The sequence below is a fragment of the Rhinolophus sinicus genome, linkage group LG04 (assembly GCF_036562045.2).
Source record: "Rhinolophus sinicus isolate RSC01 linkage group LG04, ASM3656204v1, whole genome shotgun sequence".
Classification (NCBI taxonomy): domain Eukaryota; kingdom Metazoa; phylum Chordata; class Mammalia; order Chiroptera; family Rhinolophidae; genus Rhinolophus; species Rhinolophus sinicus.
Window position 1 is genome coordinate 178,678,534 of NC_133754.1, and position 16,754 is coordinate 178,695,287.

General features: G+C 35.8%; 1 protein-coding gene across 5 annotated transcripts in view; it reads left to right on the forward strand.

Moving 5' to 3' along the window:
- RABGAP1 (RAB GTPase activating protein 1) overlaps positions 1-16,754 on the forward strand; it is a 146,695-nt gene that overhangs the window by 98,384 nt on the left and 31,557 nt on the right. For all 5 annotated transcript variants that reach the window (XM_019728505.2, XM_019728506.2, XM_019728507.2 and 2 more), the window contains one exon: positions 13,431-13,544. In XM_019728505.2, the coding sequence (XP_019584064.1) occupies positions 13,431-13,544 (114 nt within the window). The remainder of the gene's footprint in view (positions 1-13,430; positions 13,545-16,754) is intronic.

Genomic DNA, 16,754 nt, shown 5'->3' on the forward strand with positions numbered 1-16,754 from the left:
TAATAATTTTTTAAGTTTTTACGTTGATAGAAAAATATCGACGTAATTACAATTTTATCCATTAATGATGAAATAAGATAGCTTTTAAATATTTGTTTCTTGATAATTGTTTCTGAAGATGAGTTCTTTAGTAGAAAAATTAAAATCCCAAACATTTTTCTTTTATATTGGGGCTCATGGATACATAATTTTTGCCTGAAAGTTATATAAAAATATATAACTGAAATAAATGTTGAGACCCAGAATAAATATACACACACAAACACACACACACATATATAAATATATGTACATATAAATATATAAATGTGTGTGTATATATCTATATTTATCTATATATATCTATATATATGTAGTCTGTGAATGTATATATGAATGCAGACCTCTTACAGAATTCTAAATGCAATTCAACAATTAACACAGATTCTTATTTAACTGTTGTAAGAGCAGGGAACTCTATAGAGTTGTAAAGTCATTTTTTAATATAGCCATTTTACAGCAACTATATATGTTTGGTACTTAATAGGTACATTTAAATCTCTGACTTAAGACTTATTTTCATAAGAAACTAACTTTGTAAAGTAAATCAGTATTTTAAACATTATAAAACATAAACGTTTTGTTAAAAAATCATGATTTGATGGATTTGGTTATATAAAAATGTAGCATGAGGAATGTGGGTCTTGATCATTACTGTGTGTGGTGTATTATGAGATTGATTTTGAGATTTTGTTTTTAGCATATATAATGCTTTATGCAATTTTTAAGCAAATAATATAAGTCAAACAGTAATTGTATTAAGCTGTACTGAGGGCATTTGATACTCAGTTTTGCTCAATAATGCAAAAATACAATAGAAATAAATATTTGTAAGTCATCACAGTTATCAGAAACATTTGTTTGGAATACGACTTTCTGTATAATAATTTTGTGCCTTCTAATTTAGCTGACTCATAAATTATCTCCCCTACCACGTTTTTACTCAAAATAACACTTTTAGTGTTCACTTTTGTCAGGTAACAGTTCTTGAGTATTTCCTGCTCCTTTGGCCTCTCCACGATGGATTACTGTAAAGGCAAATCAACAATAGCAACGCAGGAAAAGGTTGACAGTGCAGTTAGCATTTATGCCTTATCTATACATGATTTGGCCAAACATTGAATAATTTTCCTGTGGGAAACTTGAGCCCTAAAAGGAAGTGAGCATAGCTAAAAGGCCGCATGTCACATGGGACTTAGATTTATTTTTAGAATGGCACTATAATGCCATATTTGGATTGAAATGTGATAGCATTACACTATTTTGCTAAAGAGCTGTCTTTTCTGAAGAAGTCATCTAGTTTTCTATTACATTTGTATGCTATAGATTCAACATACTGTGTATGTAACTGTTAGCTCATGCAGTGCTAAAGCATATGTGAAAGTTACAGGCTTACTTGACAAATGTTTCTGGAGCCTGCTTTTTGAGTCTGCTTTCTGTAATAAAGATTCTTTGACAGTTCATTGATTATAGTACATAGTCGTCATGTTTGGAGTAAGTTGTTTTCTTTTTTTGGAAGGCAAAAAAGAGAGTAAATAAGGATTAGTACCAGTGGGGGTTGGTATAGTTACTTGATCGTCTTGAAATAGAAGAGCTCTTTACTAAATGAGGCAATGATGGGAGAGAAACCCAGATGAATTTTGCCTCTGAGAAATGATTAAAAATATATATATAATTTGCGAAGGTATTTCATACTGAATTCTATCTACAGTGTTTTGGTTAGTGTGGTTCATAGGTTAAAAAAACATATTGCACCATTTGTATTTTATATCAGTTTTTTTCTGCTGCCTGATTTATCTTCTTCATAATTTCATTTGGGTAAGATGAATTATGATGTTGGTAAAATACAATGGATTTCTGAGTTGCATACTATCTAAAATTGCCGATCCCCAACAGGGCACTAAGTTCCAAAACATAGGAAAATCTGCCAAATACACATTTTGTCCCTTGGCCACTCTCCCAAGGTTGGAAACATGCCACCATCATAAATTTCAAGTCTGATGGGAAAGAGCTACCACTTATGGATAGGCCTTATGCTACCTGCTTTCCATTTAGTACCTTATTTGCTTCTCATAAACTCTGTGAGGCAGGGACCCCATGTAGACCTTACCGACAGGGATGTGAAGGCTCAGACTAGTTAAGGCTTTTGTCCAAGGTCACACGGTGAAGTGGAGGGGCAGTATTCAGAGACAGAACCGCCTGAGCCCACAGCTAGCGTTCTGTGCGTCACATTGTGTGATCTAGGTAGAGCACCTAAATTCTGTCTTCTCCATTCTTTGCCGGAAGTCCAACTCCAGTTTTCACATTGTTGTGGCCAGAGTCTGAAATGCCTTCAGTGACTTCCATGTTTATGTGAATCTATTCCAGTTTGCTCTCTGTTTGACATGTTGGAGCATGTGTTTGATGTGTTTGGAATGGAAATTTTAAAACATTAATTACTGAATACCTACACAATATTTCATTTATCTAAATATGTTAAAGATCAATTTCTAGTCTCTTTGGTTCAGCTTTTGACGTCTTTTGTTAAGCGTTATTTAGTGACGTTTTACTGGAATTACAATTCTTGCCTCCAAGAGCAAATCACCAAGATAAATATACAAAGCAGTGTCTACCCACAAATCCCTGCTTTTGCATTGGTGTGGAAGAACAGCACCACAGATTGAAAGGAAACTGGTATGAAGAGCAGTGGTGCTAGTCACGTAGTAGGGACAAGTCAGAATATGTGTGCATAGGTACACGTTTTATGTTCTTGGAATCTGAATTTAAGATAAAGATGTTTTTGCATTGTCAGTGGTAAGTGAACCCATCAATCAGATATTTATTTATAGAATTCTTGTTGATTAAACTATGAAATGAACTTGATAGGAGCTTTTTATACAAATGCACTGTACCTCATATTACTAAGGTATTGAGGTATTTCATTAGAATACTTATCATGCAACAAAATAAGAAAATGTAAATAAGAAAGAGATTTGGAAAACAGAGGTGGAACAGGAAGATAATACACAGATATACAGCCATGAGATCCTGTGTGGTTTGATTGGGCTGTGGATTTGGTTCTGAGCTTCCCGGAGGCCAAAAGAAAACGTTTAGTCATTGCATGGTCTGGGGGGGGGGAAAAATACCCATATTTGTTTAGGAAAAACAGAATTTCTGAAAGAGACACTGAGTCATATGGGAGCTGTCCTCACCTTCCTCACTATGCAATACAAGGTTTCAATAGCAGTTGTTTTTTTGTTTTGTTTTGTTTGTTTTGTTTTGTTTTTTAACAGAATCTCAAAACATTCCAACCCAGAATATTTAAAAGATTACTGATTATTGTTTTTATCTGAAATAATTAAGATACATGTTGGAGGTCACCTAGCATTTACAGAAAATGCCTTTTCTTTGATTAATTTATAGGAGGGCCACATGTCAGATTTTTTTTCACTTGTTTTTAGGTTTGAGAGTATCATATATTTCTCTTGTCTACATGTCATTAGAGCCTTAGTGATTTCTGCTTTTTCATAAACACTGAACAGCTTTCATCCAAGGAAGCACTTTCTTTCATATGAGTAAAAAGAAAAGGCACATTTCAAAGTTTGGGTCATGTCAATTTTAGTTTATAAGAGTCTAGAAAACAAAACATTTTAAAAAGATATATGTATATAGGGAGTTATAAGTGCCACTGACTACTGGTAAGAGAATTTCTTCACTTTTATAATGTATTTATTTGAGTTAAGATTGTGGACTAGGAAGAAACCAGTTGCGTTCCAGTCTCATCTCCTCACTTTCTAGCCAAGTGATTTAACTTCTTTCATCATTAGTCAAATGGGAGAAATCCTAGAACCCAGCTCAGAGGGTTAAGATAGATAGATCTATGTGATCTGTCTGTATATAGGTGCTTAGAACAATGTTGCTTAATTATTTTTAAGTCTGTCAAAGTGAATTTGTCAAAATTACTTCTGACAAGCTGTAGCTGACTTTTTAAGAGCAAACTGTAACCAAAAGATTATTTCTATGAAGCATGTTTTAAAGATGGGGTACGGTATAATGGGTTAGAGTGGGGTTTTGGTGGTGTTTGTTTCATTCTGTTTTCTTCTTACGTGATGGCTTTTGAGAGAGAAATGTATAACATTTCAAATTAGATTTAAGAAGATCTAACTTTTTCTTCAGGCAGTAAGCTACTTTGGAAATAATAATCTTCCCTATGCTGGTTATTTCTCATGGCAGCCTTCCACTGCATATTCTTTGTTTAGGTACTTTCTTTTTCTTCCTGCCATTCTTAGCTTTCTATTTTTCAACTTGAGTTTACAAAGGGTGTGTATTCAAAGGGTTTCCGCCAGTTCCCAGTACCTTGTTAATCCTGAGAAGTTACCCAGTGGGCCAATTCTCACAGTAAGATATAAAAATAGTCATCCAGAAAAATTACAGAATGTGGTACCACTGTGATTTGAACTAATGGACAACTTTCAAAACCAAGATGGGGAGAGGAAAACAGCACAAACATTATCATTTCCTTAGATTTTTCTCTGCACAAATTAATAGGAGGGCCTTATTAAACAGTAACAAAGCCTCACCATTGCTTTATCATATACACTAAAAAGAGCATAAGAATTGGGACCAAGAAAGAATCATCTAGAAATCAGTCTCATGAACAGAACCTACTTTTGATTTGTATTGAGTTTATACCCACAGTGTTCATTTCACCAGTTTCATTCCACAGATTCAGTCCAGCATTTGACTGATTGCCTAATAAGTGCAAATCATTACTGGTATGTGAACTTGGGTGGCTTAACCTCACTGAGCCTAAATTTCTGTATAGTAAGGAGGTGATACCTTTTTCTCTTTTAATAAACTTTATTTTTAAGAATAGTTTTAGATTTCCAGAAGTTTTAGATTTTCTGTGAAAATAGTACAATGTTTCCATATACCTTGCAAATGTTTTCTCTGTTGTTAGCATCTTACACTGATGTGGTACATTTGTTATAATTAATGAACCAATAGTGATACATTATTATTAACAGAAGTCAGAGCTTTATTTAGATTTTCTTGGTTGTTACCTAATGTCCCTTTTCCTTTTCAGATACCATCCAGAGTATTAGGGTCCTTTTGATTGTCATAGTTTTTTAGACTTTCCTTGTTTTTGATAACTTTGACAGTTTTAAGTCATGCTGGTCAGGTATTTTATAGAATGCCCCTCAGCTGGCATCTGTCTGATGTTTTCCTCACGAGGTATATGAGTTTGGGGGAAGAATACATAGGTAAAGTATTATTTTCATCACCTCATGTCAAGGGTACATACTGTCAACGTGATTACCACTGTTGATGACTTTGATTTATGGCTGAGGTCATGTTTGTCAGGTTTCTCCACTGTTACATGACTCTTTTTCCCACTTTCCATACTGTTCTCTTCCAAAGGAAGTCACTGTGTGTGGTCTTCACACAGGAGAGGGCTCCTTCCATGAGAGCAGGCTGTGTAATGAGATTTGTCTCCCCTCCCCCATTCATTGATTTATTTATTCAGTCATTTATTTATATAAGCATAGACTCGTGGGTATTTATTTTATACTTTAGATTATAATCCAGTACTACTTCATTTATTTTGTTGCTCAAATTGTTCCAGCTTTGGCCATTGGGAACTCTTTCACTTGACTCTTGTGTCCCTTTGACACACTCCCATTGTTGTGGGTTTGTTTTCGTTGTGGTGGGGGCTTGGGAAGCACTTCCTGACTCTCTGACACTTGTAGATTGTTCTAGGCTCATCTTGTATATTTCCTACCCCAGGCATAGAATCAACCATTTCTCTAAGAAGCCCTGGTTCCTTTTATTGGTAAAATGTGTTAGAAACCAAGGCACAAGGTGTGCTCATTGCTAGTGGGAGTTACTGCTTCTAGGCCCTCTCAGCTGACAGAGCAAGGAACTATATGGACCGTAGTGCCTTTTACCAGCCAGCATGTGTGGTCAGCAAACAATACATTGGAGTTAGAATGGGTGGAGTCAATAACCTTTATATGCAGTTCTTTATATGCAGATACAATTTTTAGTTATATATAGGCTAAAAAGAAGGAGAGCAAGACAAGTACATAAATGACTGTTCCAAGCCAGCAGGGTAATTGCTGTAAGGATTCTACCAATGTGGTGTCTAAATTGATGCAATTTTTCTGGAAGACAAATTGACAGGCTTTATTCAAAATTCAAAACCTAAGCATTATACTGGATCTTTGGGGGGAATAGAGTGATTGTGGAAATTATCTCCTCTCCCTTAAGAATCATGTCTCTGCTTTACAGCCTCGTTTAGAGCAAGAGGAGTAGAACAGCCTGAATATTCCAGAGTCGGAGATTTGGCATTGTAAATTATGGTATAGCCATGTGACAAGTTACTGTGTAGTAAAAATGCTGGGTAGAATAACTGTCAAGTAATGTGAAAAGATGCTCACAACATTTTGCGGTTAGTAAAAATTAATTTTCAAAGCAAGTGTAAACTCAAAAATAATTATGTAAAAAGATAGGCATATGCCCGCCTAACATCAGCTACAGTTATTCTGAGTTATGAAATTATCTTTTTTTTTTTTTAATGTTTTCCCAGTATTAGAAGGAAGCAAAACATAAAAAAGGTTTGTTGTTATACTAAGGAAACAGAAAGCTAGATTTTCCTTTTAAAATGCAATAAGGTATATAATTAATGTTGGGTTATATTTGCGGAACAGTGAATAATCCCATTTGGCAGGAGTATGGGAAGGGAAAATAAAAAAGATTTGGATTTTAGTGTAGGTGTTAATTCTCAGCATTTGTTTAGTGAATAAATTTAAAAAGTGCTGATATTTTAGAGTACAGTTTTTAATAAAATTATTTCCAATAATGTATGTATTATTATATGAACATGCCATAATTTGTTTATCACTTTTTCTACTGATGGACATTACATTTGGGATATCTAGTTTTTGACTATTACAAATAAGGTTATTGTGAGCATTCTTGTACTTTTTTTTTTTTTTTTTTTTTAAGTTTTGCCTTTTCCAGAATGTCGTAGTGTTGGAATCTTAACAGTATGTAGCCTTTTTTTTTTTCCAATTTTATTGGGGAATATTGGGGGACAGTGTGTTTCTCCAGGACCCATCAGCAACAAGTCGTTGTCCTTCAATCTAGTGGAGGGTGCAGCTCAGCTCCAGGTCCAGTCGCCATTTTCAGTCTTAGTTGCAGGGGGTGCAGCCCACCATCCCATGTGGGGATTGAACTGGCAACCTTGCTGTTCAGAGCTTGCGCTCTAACCAACTGAGCTATCCAGCTGCCCCTCTTATACATGTTTTGTTTCTTTTGGACATATGTTTTCATTTTTCCTGTGTAATACTTAGGAGTGGAATTGCTGGGCCTGAGTCGACCTGTATTTAACTTTATAAGAAACTGCCTTGTAATTCATTGAAGTGGTTTTTCATTTTACACTTCCATTAGCAACAGTTGACTAGTTCCAGTTGTTGCATATCCTCACCAACATTTGGTATTGTCTTCTTACTTTAGCCAGTTTAATTCGTTTCATTGTGTATGTTTATAATTTCTGAGCTGTATATACTGTTTGTATTGCTTAAAATGTAAGGACAGTGTACCATTATAATTACAGGGTTTCATTTAAGCCTTTACTACTACACAGGAGATACAGAAATACTGCATACAGACTTTGAGAATTGAATTTTGTAAAATGTAGCAAACATTTTTAACATTTGTTATTATATGAAAAGCATGTGTTCAAAAGAATATACGTTGCAAGTTACTGCAGCTTATTTGTGACAGAATTTCTACAGTTAAAATGTGTATGAAATTAATCAGAAGTAGCATGTCAGTGTATTTAAAATTATTTAAAAATCTTCTCTCTAGTCATGCTGCCCATGACAGATTACTGTGTTGTATATTTAGAGCAGGACGTGGCACAACTGTGGCCTGGGGGCCAAATTCAGCATGCTTCCTGTTTTTGTAAATAAAGTTGTATTAGAATACAGAAATGCTTGTTTATTTACATATTGTCTATGGCTTCTTTTGCTCTGCGAAGGGGGAGTTGAGTAATCATGACAATGAATGGCCCACAAAGCTAAAAAATTTACTGTCTGACTCTTAACAGAAAAAAATTGCAAGATATTAATACTACATAATCATATGGCATTTTAGTTTTCTTTTGGAGATTAAAGCTGTTTTTCTTGCAATAAATGAAGCCAAAACATAAAACCAGCTGATCAAAAAAAGAACTACCTCTGTCATAAATTCATAATTTTCAGGACATATCAACTGACAGTAGTTTTGCCATTCCCTGTTCTTTTAATTTACATCTCTACACGACTGCCGTAAGTACATTTGTAAAAGCTTGTCTGTGTTAAGCCATTTACCAGTGGCAGTCTGGTTGCGAGAGGATGTATATGGTTGACTTAATCAGTCTCTCCGTAAATAGTGCTATCCAGCATGTGCCAGGTCAGCCACTCCCTGTATCAGCTACGTCTGTGTTAACTCCTTAGAAATAAAAGACTTCTGTAGTGTTGCATAAACCTTAATTTTACAAGCACTTGGGTTTGGATGTTTTGCAAAAAGCTCTTTGCAATGTTCTCTTAGGAAGGAATCATCCATAATGTTACTGTGATTTGTTTTCAGAATCTTTTCAAATTTAGTGATGTCATTATTCTGATAGGAATTTACTACATTTGTCATTGTTAGAATTTATGGATCATTTTTGTACAGTTTGGCCTCTGGCAAGTCAAATAGATTTACTCCCAAGTTCTTAAGCATATTTCCTAAGACCACATATTTTAAGCAAGTGATTCACATGAAACTCAATTTATTCTCATTCTTGAAGTCATCAAAAACTCAGCATGTGAATTTTTTCAAGGCCATTTTACCTCTTAATCCTGTGATCGTTGGATGAGGGGTGGCAGATTGGTGAGAACTGATCAGTTATAGAATATTTTCAGTTTTTTGTTATTTTCCATCCCCTGTGCGTTTGAGTTTCCAAATCATGTATATCTAATAACTGTCCTTTTCAAGTATCTTCATCATCATTGTGATATGACATATAATTGACATAAAATATTTTAAAGCTTTCCATATTGCTCTCAGTTCTTAATATAATTTTCTAACTTTCATGTTTGTGTTAAGCCACAATCTATCATTCTTAGCATGTTTCAGAACTCCCATTGTTGTTTTATAGAATTCCTAAATTCATCCGACATTTAAAACATCAGAATTCTCTTTAGAAGTGAAGGTATAGTTCACATGGAGATATAATTCAAGAATGGAAGTTACAATTTTTTCAGAATAATTTCTTGTAGCTGCATCCCAAATACAGGTCACTAACATGTCCAGAAAGTTTGTCAGTGTGAAATTTATCATACTCATTGTTTTAGTGGTTTAAGTCCTCTTTCTTTTTTTTAAGTTCCAGACCTTTTAGAAACTGCTTAATGCTGCTTTGGGTCATCATCCTTCAGTACTTTGAAATTAATAATTCTGATTTTTTCAAGTCCCCAATTACTCTCTTCAGTGTTCCCGTTGTAGCCCTCTTGGTCATTGCACAAGAAATAGTTCTCCTTGGCAGACATTGTGGCTGGCTGTCTCGTTGCGGTTTTAATTGACATTGCCCTGGTAACTACCTTTTCATTTGCTTATTTGTCATTTGTGTAATATCTTCTATGAAATGTCTGCTCAAATTTTGTCCATTTTATTATATCGTATTTTCCTTTGAGTTCTATATATGTTCTAAAAAGTATATAATTCTTTTATAGATATAGGTACTGCTTCCCTATGTCTTTTCTTAATAGCATGTTTTATAAGCAGAAAAATTTATAATGACATCAGTTTATAGTTTTTTCTCAATGATACTAGGAGTGAGATAAGTTTTTATCATGCTGCCGTTTCAGAATTGAAGCTGGTACTGTTTATGGTTCATTGTTTGTTGTTTGAGCTATTTGTGAAACAGATACTTATTAATGGTAAAGATTTCTTAATTCCCGAGCAAATAATTTATGCCTGTGGTTCCCTCTGTGTTGCTATTTCACATTCTGTGTGTTTGTTAAAATTAAAACTGAGTTCAGGAGAATTCACATATCCTAAGATGAAAAAGAAAATACCTTAACCCACAATAATAAAGCATATATTACTGCTATAGACCCCTTTCCTTGTTATTTCTCTTGATAATTACAGGATGATTTATTTTACATTTTGAACTAAAAGACTCAAAGTCTGTACTCTGTTGTATTTCTCATTACAGTTATTTTCTTTTGCCTGCACTTTACACAGTTTTGAAGTTATTAATGAGTCAATCATTATAGCATTCTTGGGTTTTTAGGTATTTAGTTACATTTCTTTTAAATGATTCGGTTAATAAGGTTCTTTCCTGATTTAGTTCGGTGCCTTAGCCACGTGGGTCTCGAATTAACCATTAGCATTAGAGACCCTGGTTTGGGCGGGGCTGTTGACCACATAAGCATGGCTAAGGCTTCATCTCAAAGAAGCATTTGGACTTCTCGTAGGTCTCCTCCAGCACTGCCTGTGTGCCGTGCCTTGTGCTCGGTTCCGTGGAAGTTTCAAACTGAATCATAGCATCTGCCCCTTCGTGAATAGTTTTATAGAGAAGATAAGATATACAAAACTAAAAATAATATCTATTCTGGGTACCACATGCGTGTGTGTTTCCCGTGTATCGGTTGTGGTGTGTGTGATCAGAGGACAGCCCCACCAGCTCTCAGCTTGCTGGAGACTTGGCTTCCTTTCACTTTCATCAAGTGTTTTCTATATACACATCAGACACTGCTAGAAGCTCTTTATGTATTTATAATTTATATGTATAGCTAATGTAACCCTCACTACAACTCTAGACGTTGGGTGATACTAGCCAGAGAAGATAAGAAACTTACCTAAAGTTGTTTTACTAGTAAGAGACCGAGCCAGCTTTCTGAATCTAAGGCCTTGAGGTAAATGGATTTACATCATTTTCATCTTTTAGGTATATATACTTAAAGTAGTACAGGGAACGCTTAATCTAAAGGGTTAGAATTATTCTGATTCTCTTTTTTATTTGTATGTGTATCCTTTTTTGTTTTTCCATTGTAATTGGAAATAAATTCCATATGTACAATAAAATTCACCAATTTTAAGTGAATGGTCAATACATTTTAACCACAGATGTGATGGATAATATTTTCATCACTTCAGAAAGTTCTCTCATGTCACTTAAGAATCAGCCTTCTCTCTTTAACCCCAGCCTCTTTCAAATAGTGACCTTCTTTCTGTAACTTATGATTTTGCCTTTTCTAGAATTTCATGTTCATGGAATTATAGGTAATAGTCTTTTGTGTCTGGCTTCTTTCACTTAGTGTAATGCTTTTGAAATCCATCCATGTTGCTTGTATCAATAGGTTTTCCCATTTTTGTTGCTGAGTAATATTCCTCTTTATGGATGTACCACAATTTATTCACGTACCCATTGAAGCACATTTGTATCATTTCCAGTTTGGGTTATTATGAATAAAGCTGCTATGGACATTTGAGTTAAAATCTTTGCACATATTCATATTTTCATTCCTCTTGGATAAATACCTAAGATTGGAATCACTGAATTGTATGGTAAGTGTATGTTTAACTTTACAGGAAACTTCCAAACTGTTTTCAGAGTATTTGTACCATTTTGCATTCCCACCAGCAATGTATGGGAGTTCCAGTTGTATCACACCTTTTGCCAACACTTGATATCCTGGATGTATAGTGGAATCTCACTGTGCTTTTAATTTATATTTCCCTGATGAGTAATGGTGTTGAGTTTTTTTTCATGTGCTTATTTGCCATCTTGGTATCTTTTGCAGAGTATTTATTAAATGTTTTGTCACCACCACCCCTTTTTAAATCAGTTGTTTGTCTCCTTATTTACTTTAAGAGTTACAGTTTGGATACAGCTCCATTATCAGACAGATTTTATAGGTGTGCTGTCCTGACCATGGCTTACATTTTCATGTTTTTAACATTGGCTTTTGCATAGTAAATGTTTTTTATTTTGATGAAGTTCACTGCATCATTTTTCTTTTTATGATTCATGATTCATGGGGAACCCTCTAGATGGCTCTCTGCTCTCTCTGTTTAGTTTTTCCTCTCAGCATTCTGACCTACAATTTCTAGCTACCTTGCCCTCCTCAAATTCTGCTCCCTCTTTCCCCAGCTCAGGGAGACACTCCCCACCCTCAGCTCTGTGTCTGCCCCCCTCCATGCACTGCAGCCTGGAAGCTGCCAGCAGGCAATAACTGCTGTAGTGTAATGTCTCACCATGGAGTTTGTCCTTTTGTCAGGAATCACCATGGTTCTGAGCTGCCTAATAATGTATTAAAAATAAGTAGGAATATATGTCAGTAAAGCTGTTTGGAAAGAGTTTGGCAATGTCTTTGAAGGTTTAAAGAGTTTACTGATTAAGAAAGAACATAGGCTTTCAAGTTAGTTCAAATCCCACAACTGTGAAGTATTTATGACCCAGGGAACATAATTACCCAAAAGGCTAGAGAAATTACTGGAGAAGAGAGGAATATCACTTTCCTTTTTTATCTTGAAACAGGAGTGTCAGGCTGTTGGATGGTGTCCTGAATATGATGTAGTCTCATCAAGGAGAATCAAGGCTATTGTCTTAGCTATGAAGACAGTGCTTTGTTAAAATAGAAGGGCATGTTTATGAGCTCCAGTTCTGGGCAAATGCAGTTTAACAAGGGGAAGATACTAGAAATAGCTAGATGCTTGGTATGTTTTAAGAAGGATTGTTGACATTGACATTTGTTCAGGTTTAGTTAACTCATTACTAAAGAGGAAACAGTTTTTCTCCATCGGCAAAAGCAAGGCATATTTTCCCACAGCCTGTTTGAATCCCTTGGCATTTGGTGGACTAGTTTCACAATGAGTAGACTGCTGTGTGCATTTTTATGCCATTTGCCCTTAGGATAAACCCCAAATAAGGGGCTTCTCTTTTCCATTTGAGAACCTGGCACATGGGCTTCATTAAAAGCAATATATTTTGTACCAGTTTTTTAACGGGAGCACTTAACCTCCTTTTGAGATTAGGTTGAGTATTTTCCTAGGGGAACTCCATTCTGAATATCACATTTTACCTCCTACAATAGAAAAGTCGCCAGCTGCACTTTCTTGCAACAGGGATGGGAGTGCACATGAGGTGTATGGAGTGAAGTAGATTGCTTTTCTTCCATCTCTTTTTTCCCCTTAATATTTGATTTTGCTTTTGCTTGAGTTTTTGGGTCCTAAAGACAGAGTAACTCCGGGTGTGCATGTGTGGTATATGTCCCTGCATCATTTTAAAGCATGTAAAGGAGAAGAACCTCATTGTAGAAACCCAAACAAATATGTACATGATTGACTACCAAACCTTGTCTTTCCTTGTGTTTCCACAGGAGTCTCCCCAGGACAGTGCTATCACCCGGGATATTAACCGGACGTTCCCAGCCCATGACTACTTTAAGGATACAGGAGGAGATGGACAAGATTCCTTATACAAAATATGCAAGGTATTTCATGTCAAAAACAATGACTCAGTTGTAAATGGTCGATCTGGTTCTTTGAGATTATGCAAAAGATAACTACAAAGTGTAATTTGTGTTTGATGTTAAAGAATGAAAAAAGGAAAAAAAGACTTTGTAAAATCAAAGATAAGAACACAATTTTAGACTATAATGAACAGGAATTGATTGGAAATAAAATGGTAAGGCTACTTTTATCCTTTTAATCTGGACTTTCAGGTGACAGTCCCCTGGCTCCACATGTAGAATTTCAAAACTTGGTTTTGTGAAACCAGTTGAGTCCTTTAACATTGCAAACTCCTTTACTGGTATACGTAGGGTAAGTGATGAACTTGGCACCCAGGGCACGTCTAAGAGTAGGAAGTGCTAATGCCCATCCCAGTGGACTTTTAATACTGATGTCTGTCAAAAGGTCTGTACCTAAAAGTTACAAAGGAAATGATGGCCTGTTCAATGTCAATAATTCATTTTCCAGTAGATTTTAGTACTTCAGAGCCAAGGAGTTGGGACCAGAGTTCAACCTTCCTCTGTCCTGAGAACTAGTCTTTAGTCTTTTCCCCCCAAAACCAGCCAAGTACCTATTTAGCGTTTATTATATATGAAGTACAGTGAAGGCATGAGACATGTTCATAAGGAACTTACATATTATGATTGAAAAGGCAAACTAACAACTAATTTTAGAACAGGCTAGCAATAAAGAATGATTCTCCAATGATAAACTAGGTGCTTTAAACTGTAAGGGCAGTTAGAATTTAGAGAAATGTTTCTTGGGTTTAATTTTGATTTCCCCATAGGCTGCAGAAACCTGTGATTCCTGTTATAATCCTCTTGTCTGATCATCCTTTTTTAGCCCTTTCTCAGTTGTGCTTCCCACTGAAGCAGCCAATCCAGCTTCCCAGAAATAAGCCCTGTGCTCACTGCCTCTGACCCCTTACTCCTGAGCCCGCTGCACTCCAGTTCCTATCTCATGATGCTCTTTCCATAGGTCTCTCTGCCCTTGCCTTCTCACCCTCCTGCTTATGCTCTCCCTTCTCATGTTGTTGCTAGCTCCCTCATTACTTCATCTCTTGTCTACCTGCTCCTGAAACAGAGGTGCTTATTCAGTGGTTGCTCTGGCTCCGCACTGTCTTCCTGGGGTCAGCCCTTTCACCCCCAGAGCTTCCGCTGTCACCGCTGCACAGGTGTACCCAAATTGGCATTGCTCAGGGCCTGCATTTCTAGCCGCTAATTGGTCTCCATGTAAAAGTCTGTTAAGTACATCAAACGAAACAGGTATAAAAATAGAGTTCATATATAAACACATTTTACAGTCGGCCCTTTGTATCCACGGGTGTCGCATCCAACCACAAATTGAAAGTATTCAAGGAAAAAAGAAATCCCAGAAAGTTCCAAATAGCAAAACTTGAATTTGCCGTGCCCTGAGCACTATGCTGAATCCACGGGAATGAAGTGATGTGTAGACACACTGTGCTGCAGCCTGTATGCAAATACGGATTATATGCAAGTGCTACATCATTTTGTATAAGGGACTTGAACATCTGCAGATTTTGATATCCATGGTGTCCTGGAACCAATCCCCTGTGGGTACTGAGGTACACCTGTATTACGAAAATTTTCAGACATACGTAAAAGTTAAATAGAATAATGAACTTGTATATGTCCCCCCACCCGGATTTAATATTTACCAACATATTGCTACAGTTACTTCATCTATCCCTTTTAAAATTTTTCCTGAAGTAGTTTAAAGCAAATCTCAGACAGACAGTATGATCTTAAATTCTTCACTATACACCTCTAAAGAACAAGATCATTATCCATCTGTAGTACCCATAATTATCCATCAGTATCATCCAATAAACCACTCCATATTCCAATTTCCCTAAATGTCTTTATAACATTTTGTTTGAATCAGGATTCAGCAATTTCCGTATGTTTAATTGTTCTATCTTTTTAAATTTAAAAACAGTCTTCCTTTTTTACCCCATGCCATTGTTTTGCTGAAGATAGAATCATTTCTCTGTTAGTTTTCAGTTCCTTCCTTTGGCCATGTTGACTTTGATATGATTGATGTGTCTTATAGCCATACTTCCCCCTCTGTTCACTACCCAGGTACAAGTCTCTATTATATGTTGTCAGTACTGTTACAAATGCTGACTTGCTTTAGTCTCCCTGCCTTTGGATTTTAGCCTATTTGTTATTTGCTCCGTGTTGATCCAGAATTGAATCACTTCAGTGTCCTCCACTGAAGTTTTTAATATTTCCCCATAACCCACAGAATGAAATAAAATTTCCTTAGTTTATTTCCTGGTCCCAGATTCTTTAGCTTAGCATTAAAGGCATTTTATAATATATCCTGGCTTGTTCCCTAAATATTTTATGCTTTGGCAACATTGAACTTCTCGCTGTAGTCTGGTTGATTTACTTGTCAAACTTCCCAATTGAGTTGTGACCTTCTCAAGGGCAGGAATCATTTCTTTTTACGTTAACGTGTAACACGTGGCACAGTGCCTGGCATATAGTAGGTGCTTGTTAAATGTTGATGGATTAATGAAATGCCTTTTCTCCATATTTCTGTTAGCCCCCATGAACCTTATATTGCAGACATTTCCTAAATATATCACGTACTTGCATGTCTGTAGGCAGTCATTCATTCAAACTTTTTCATGAGCCTGAAAAATCTGCTCCCTTCCATTTTCTACCTATAGAAATTCAATACATTTTCATCCTAGTACATAATTGATTGACCCATGTGCTGAGCACTTTACACGAGAGGAGTGAGAATAATACATCAACTCTGTGAAATAAATATTATGATTATTCTCATCTTACCAATTAGGAATGTAAGTAATGGGCCTAAATCCAGACCTAGAGATTAATTATACTGGGAATTCAGCCCAACTCTGATTAACTCTGAAGTCTGTGTTCTTTCTTGACCAATCAACTATTGGTTGATACCTCCACAGATATTGGTTAAACTGCTTTCCACAGAGCTGTGTTGGCATATATTACTACTAGTGTTTAACACAGTCTTAACAACACTGGTATTAACACTCGTTAATTTTTACAAATTTGATAAGTGCAGAGTGATACCTTATTGTGTCATAAATAGATAATTTCTAAGCCCTCTATACATCTTATCTTTGGAAAAGTATATGTTTCTCATTCTGTAACACTCTCATCAGGTAAGCTCTGATGAAA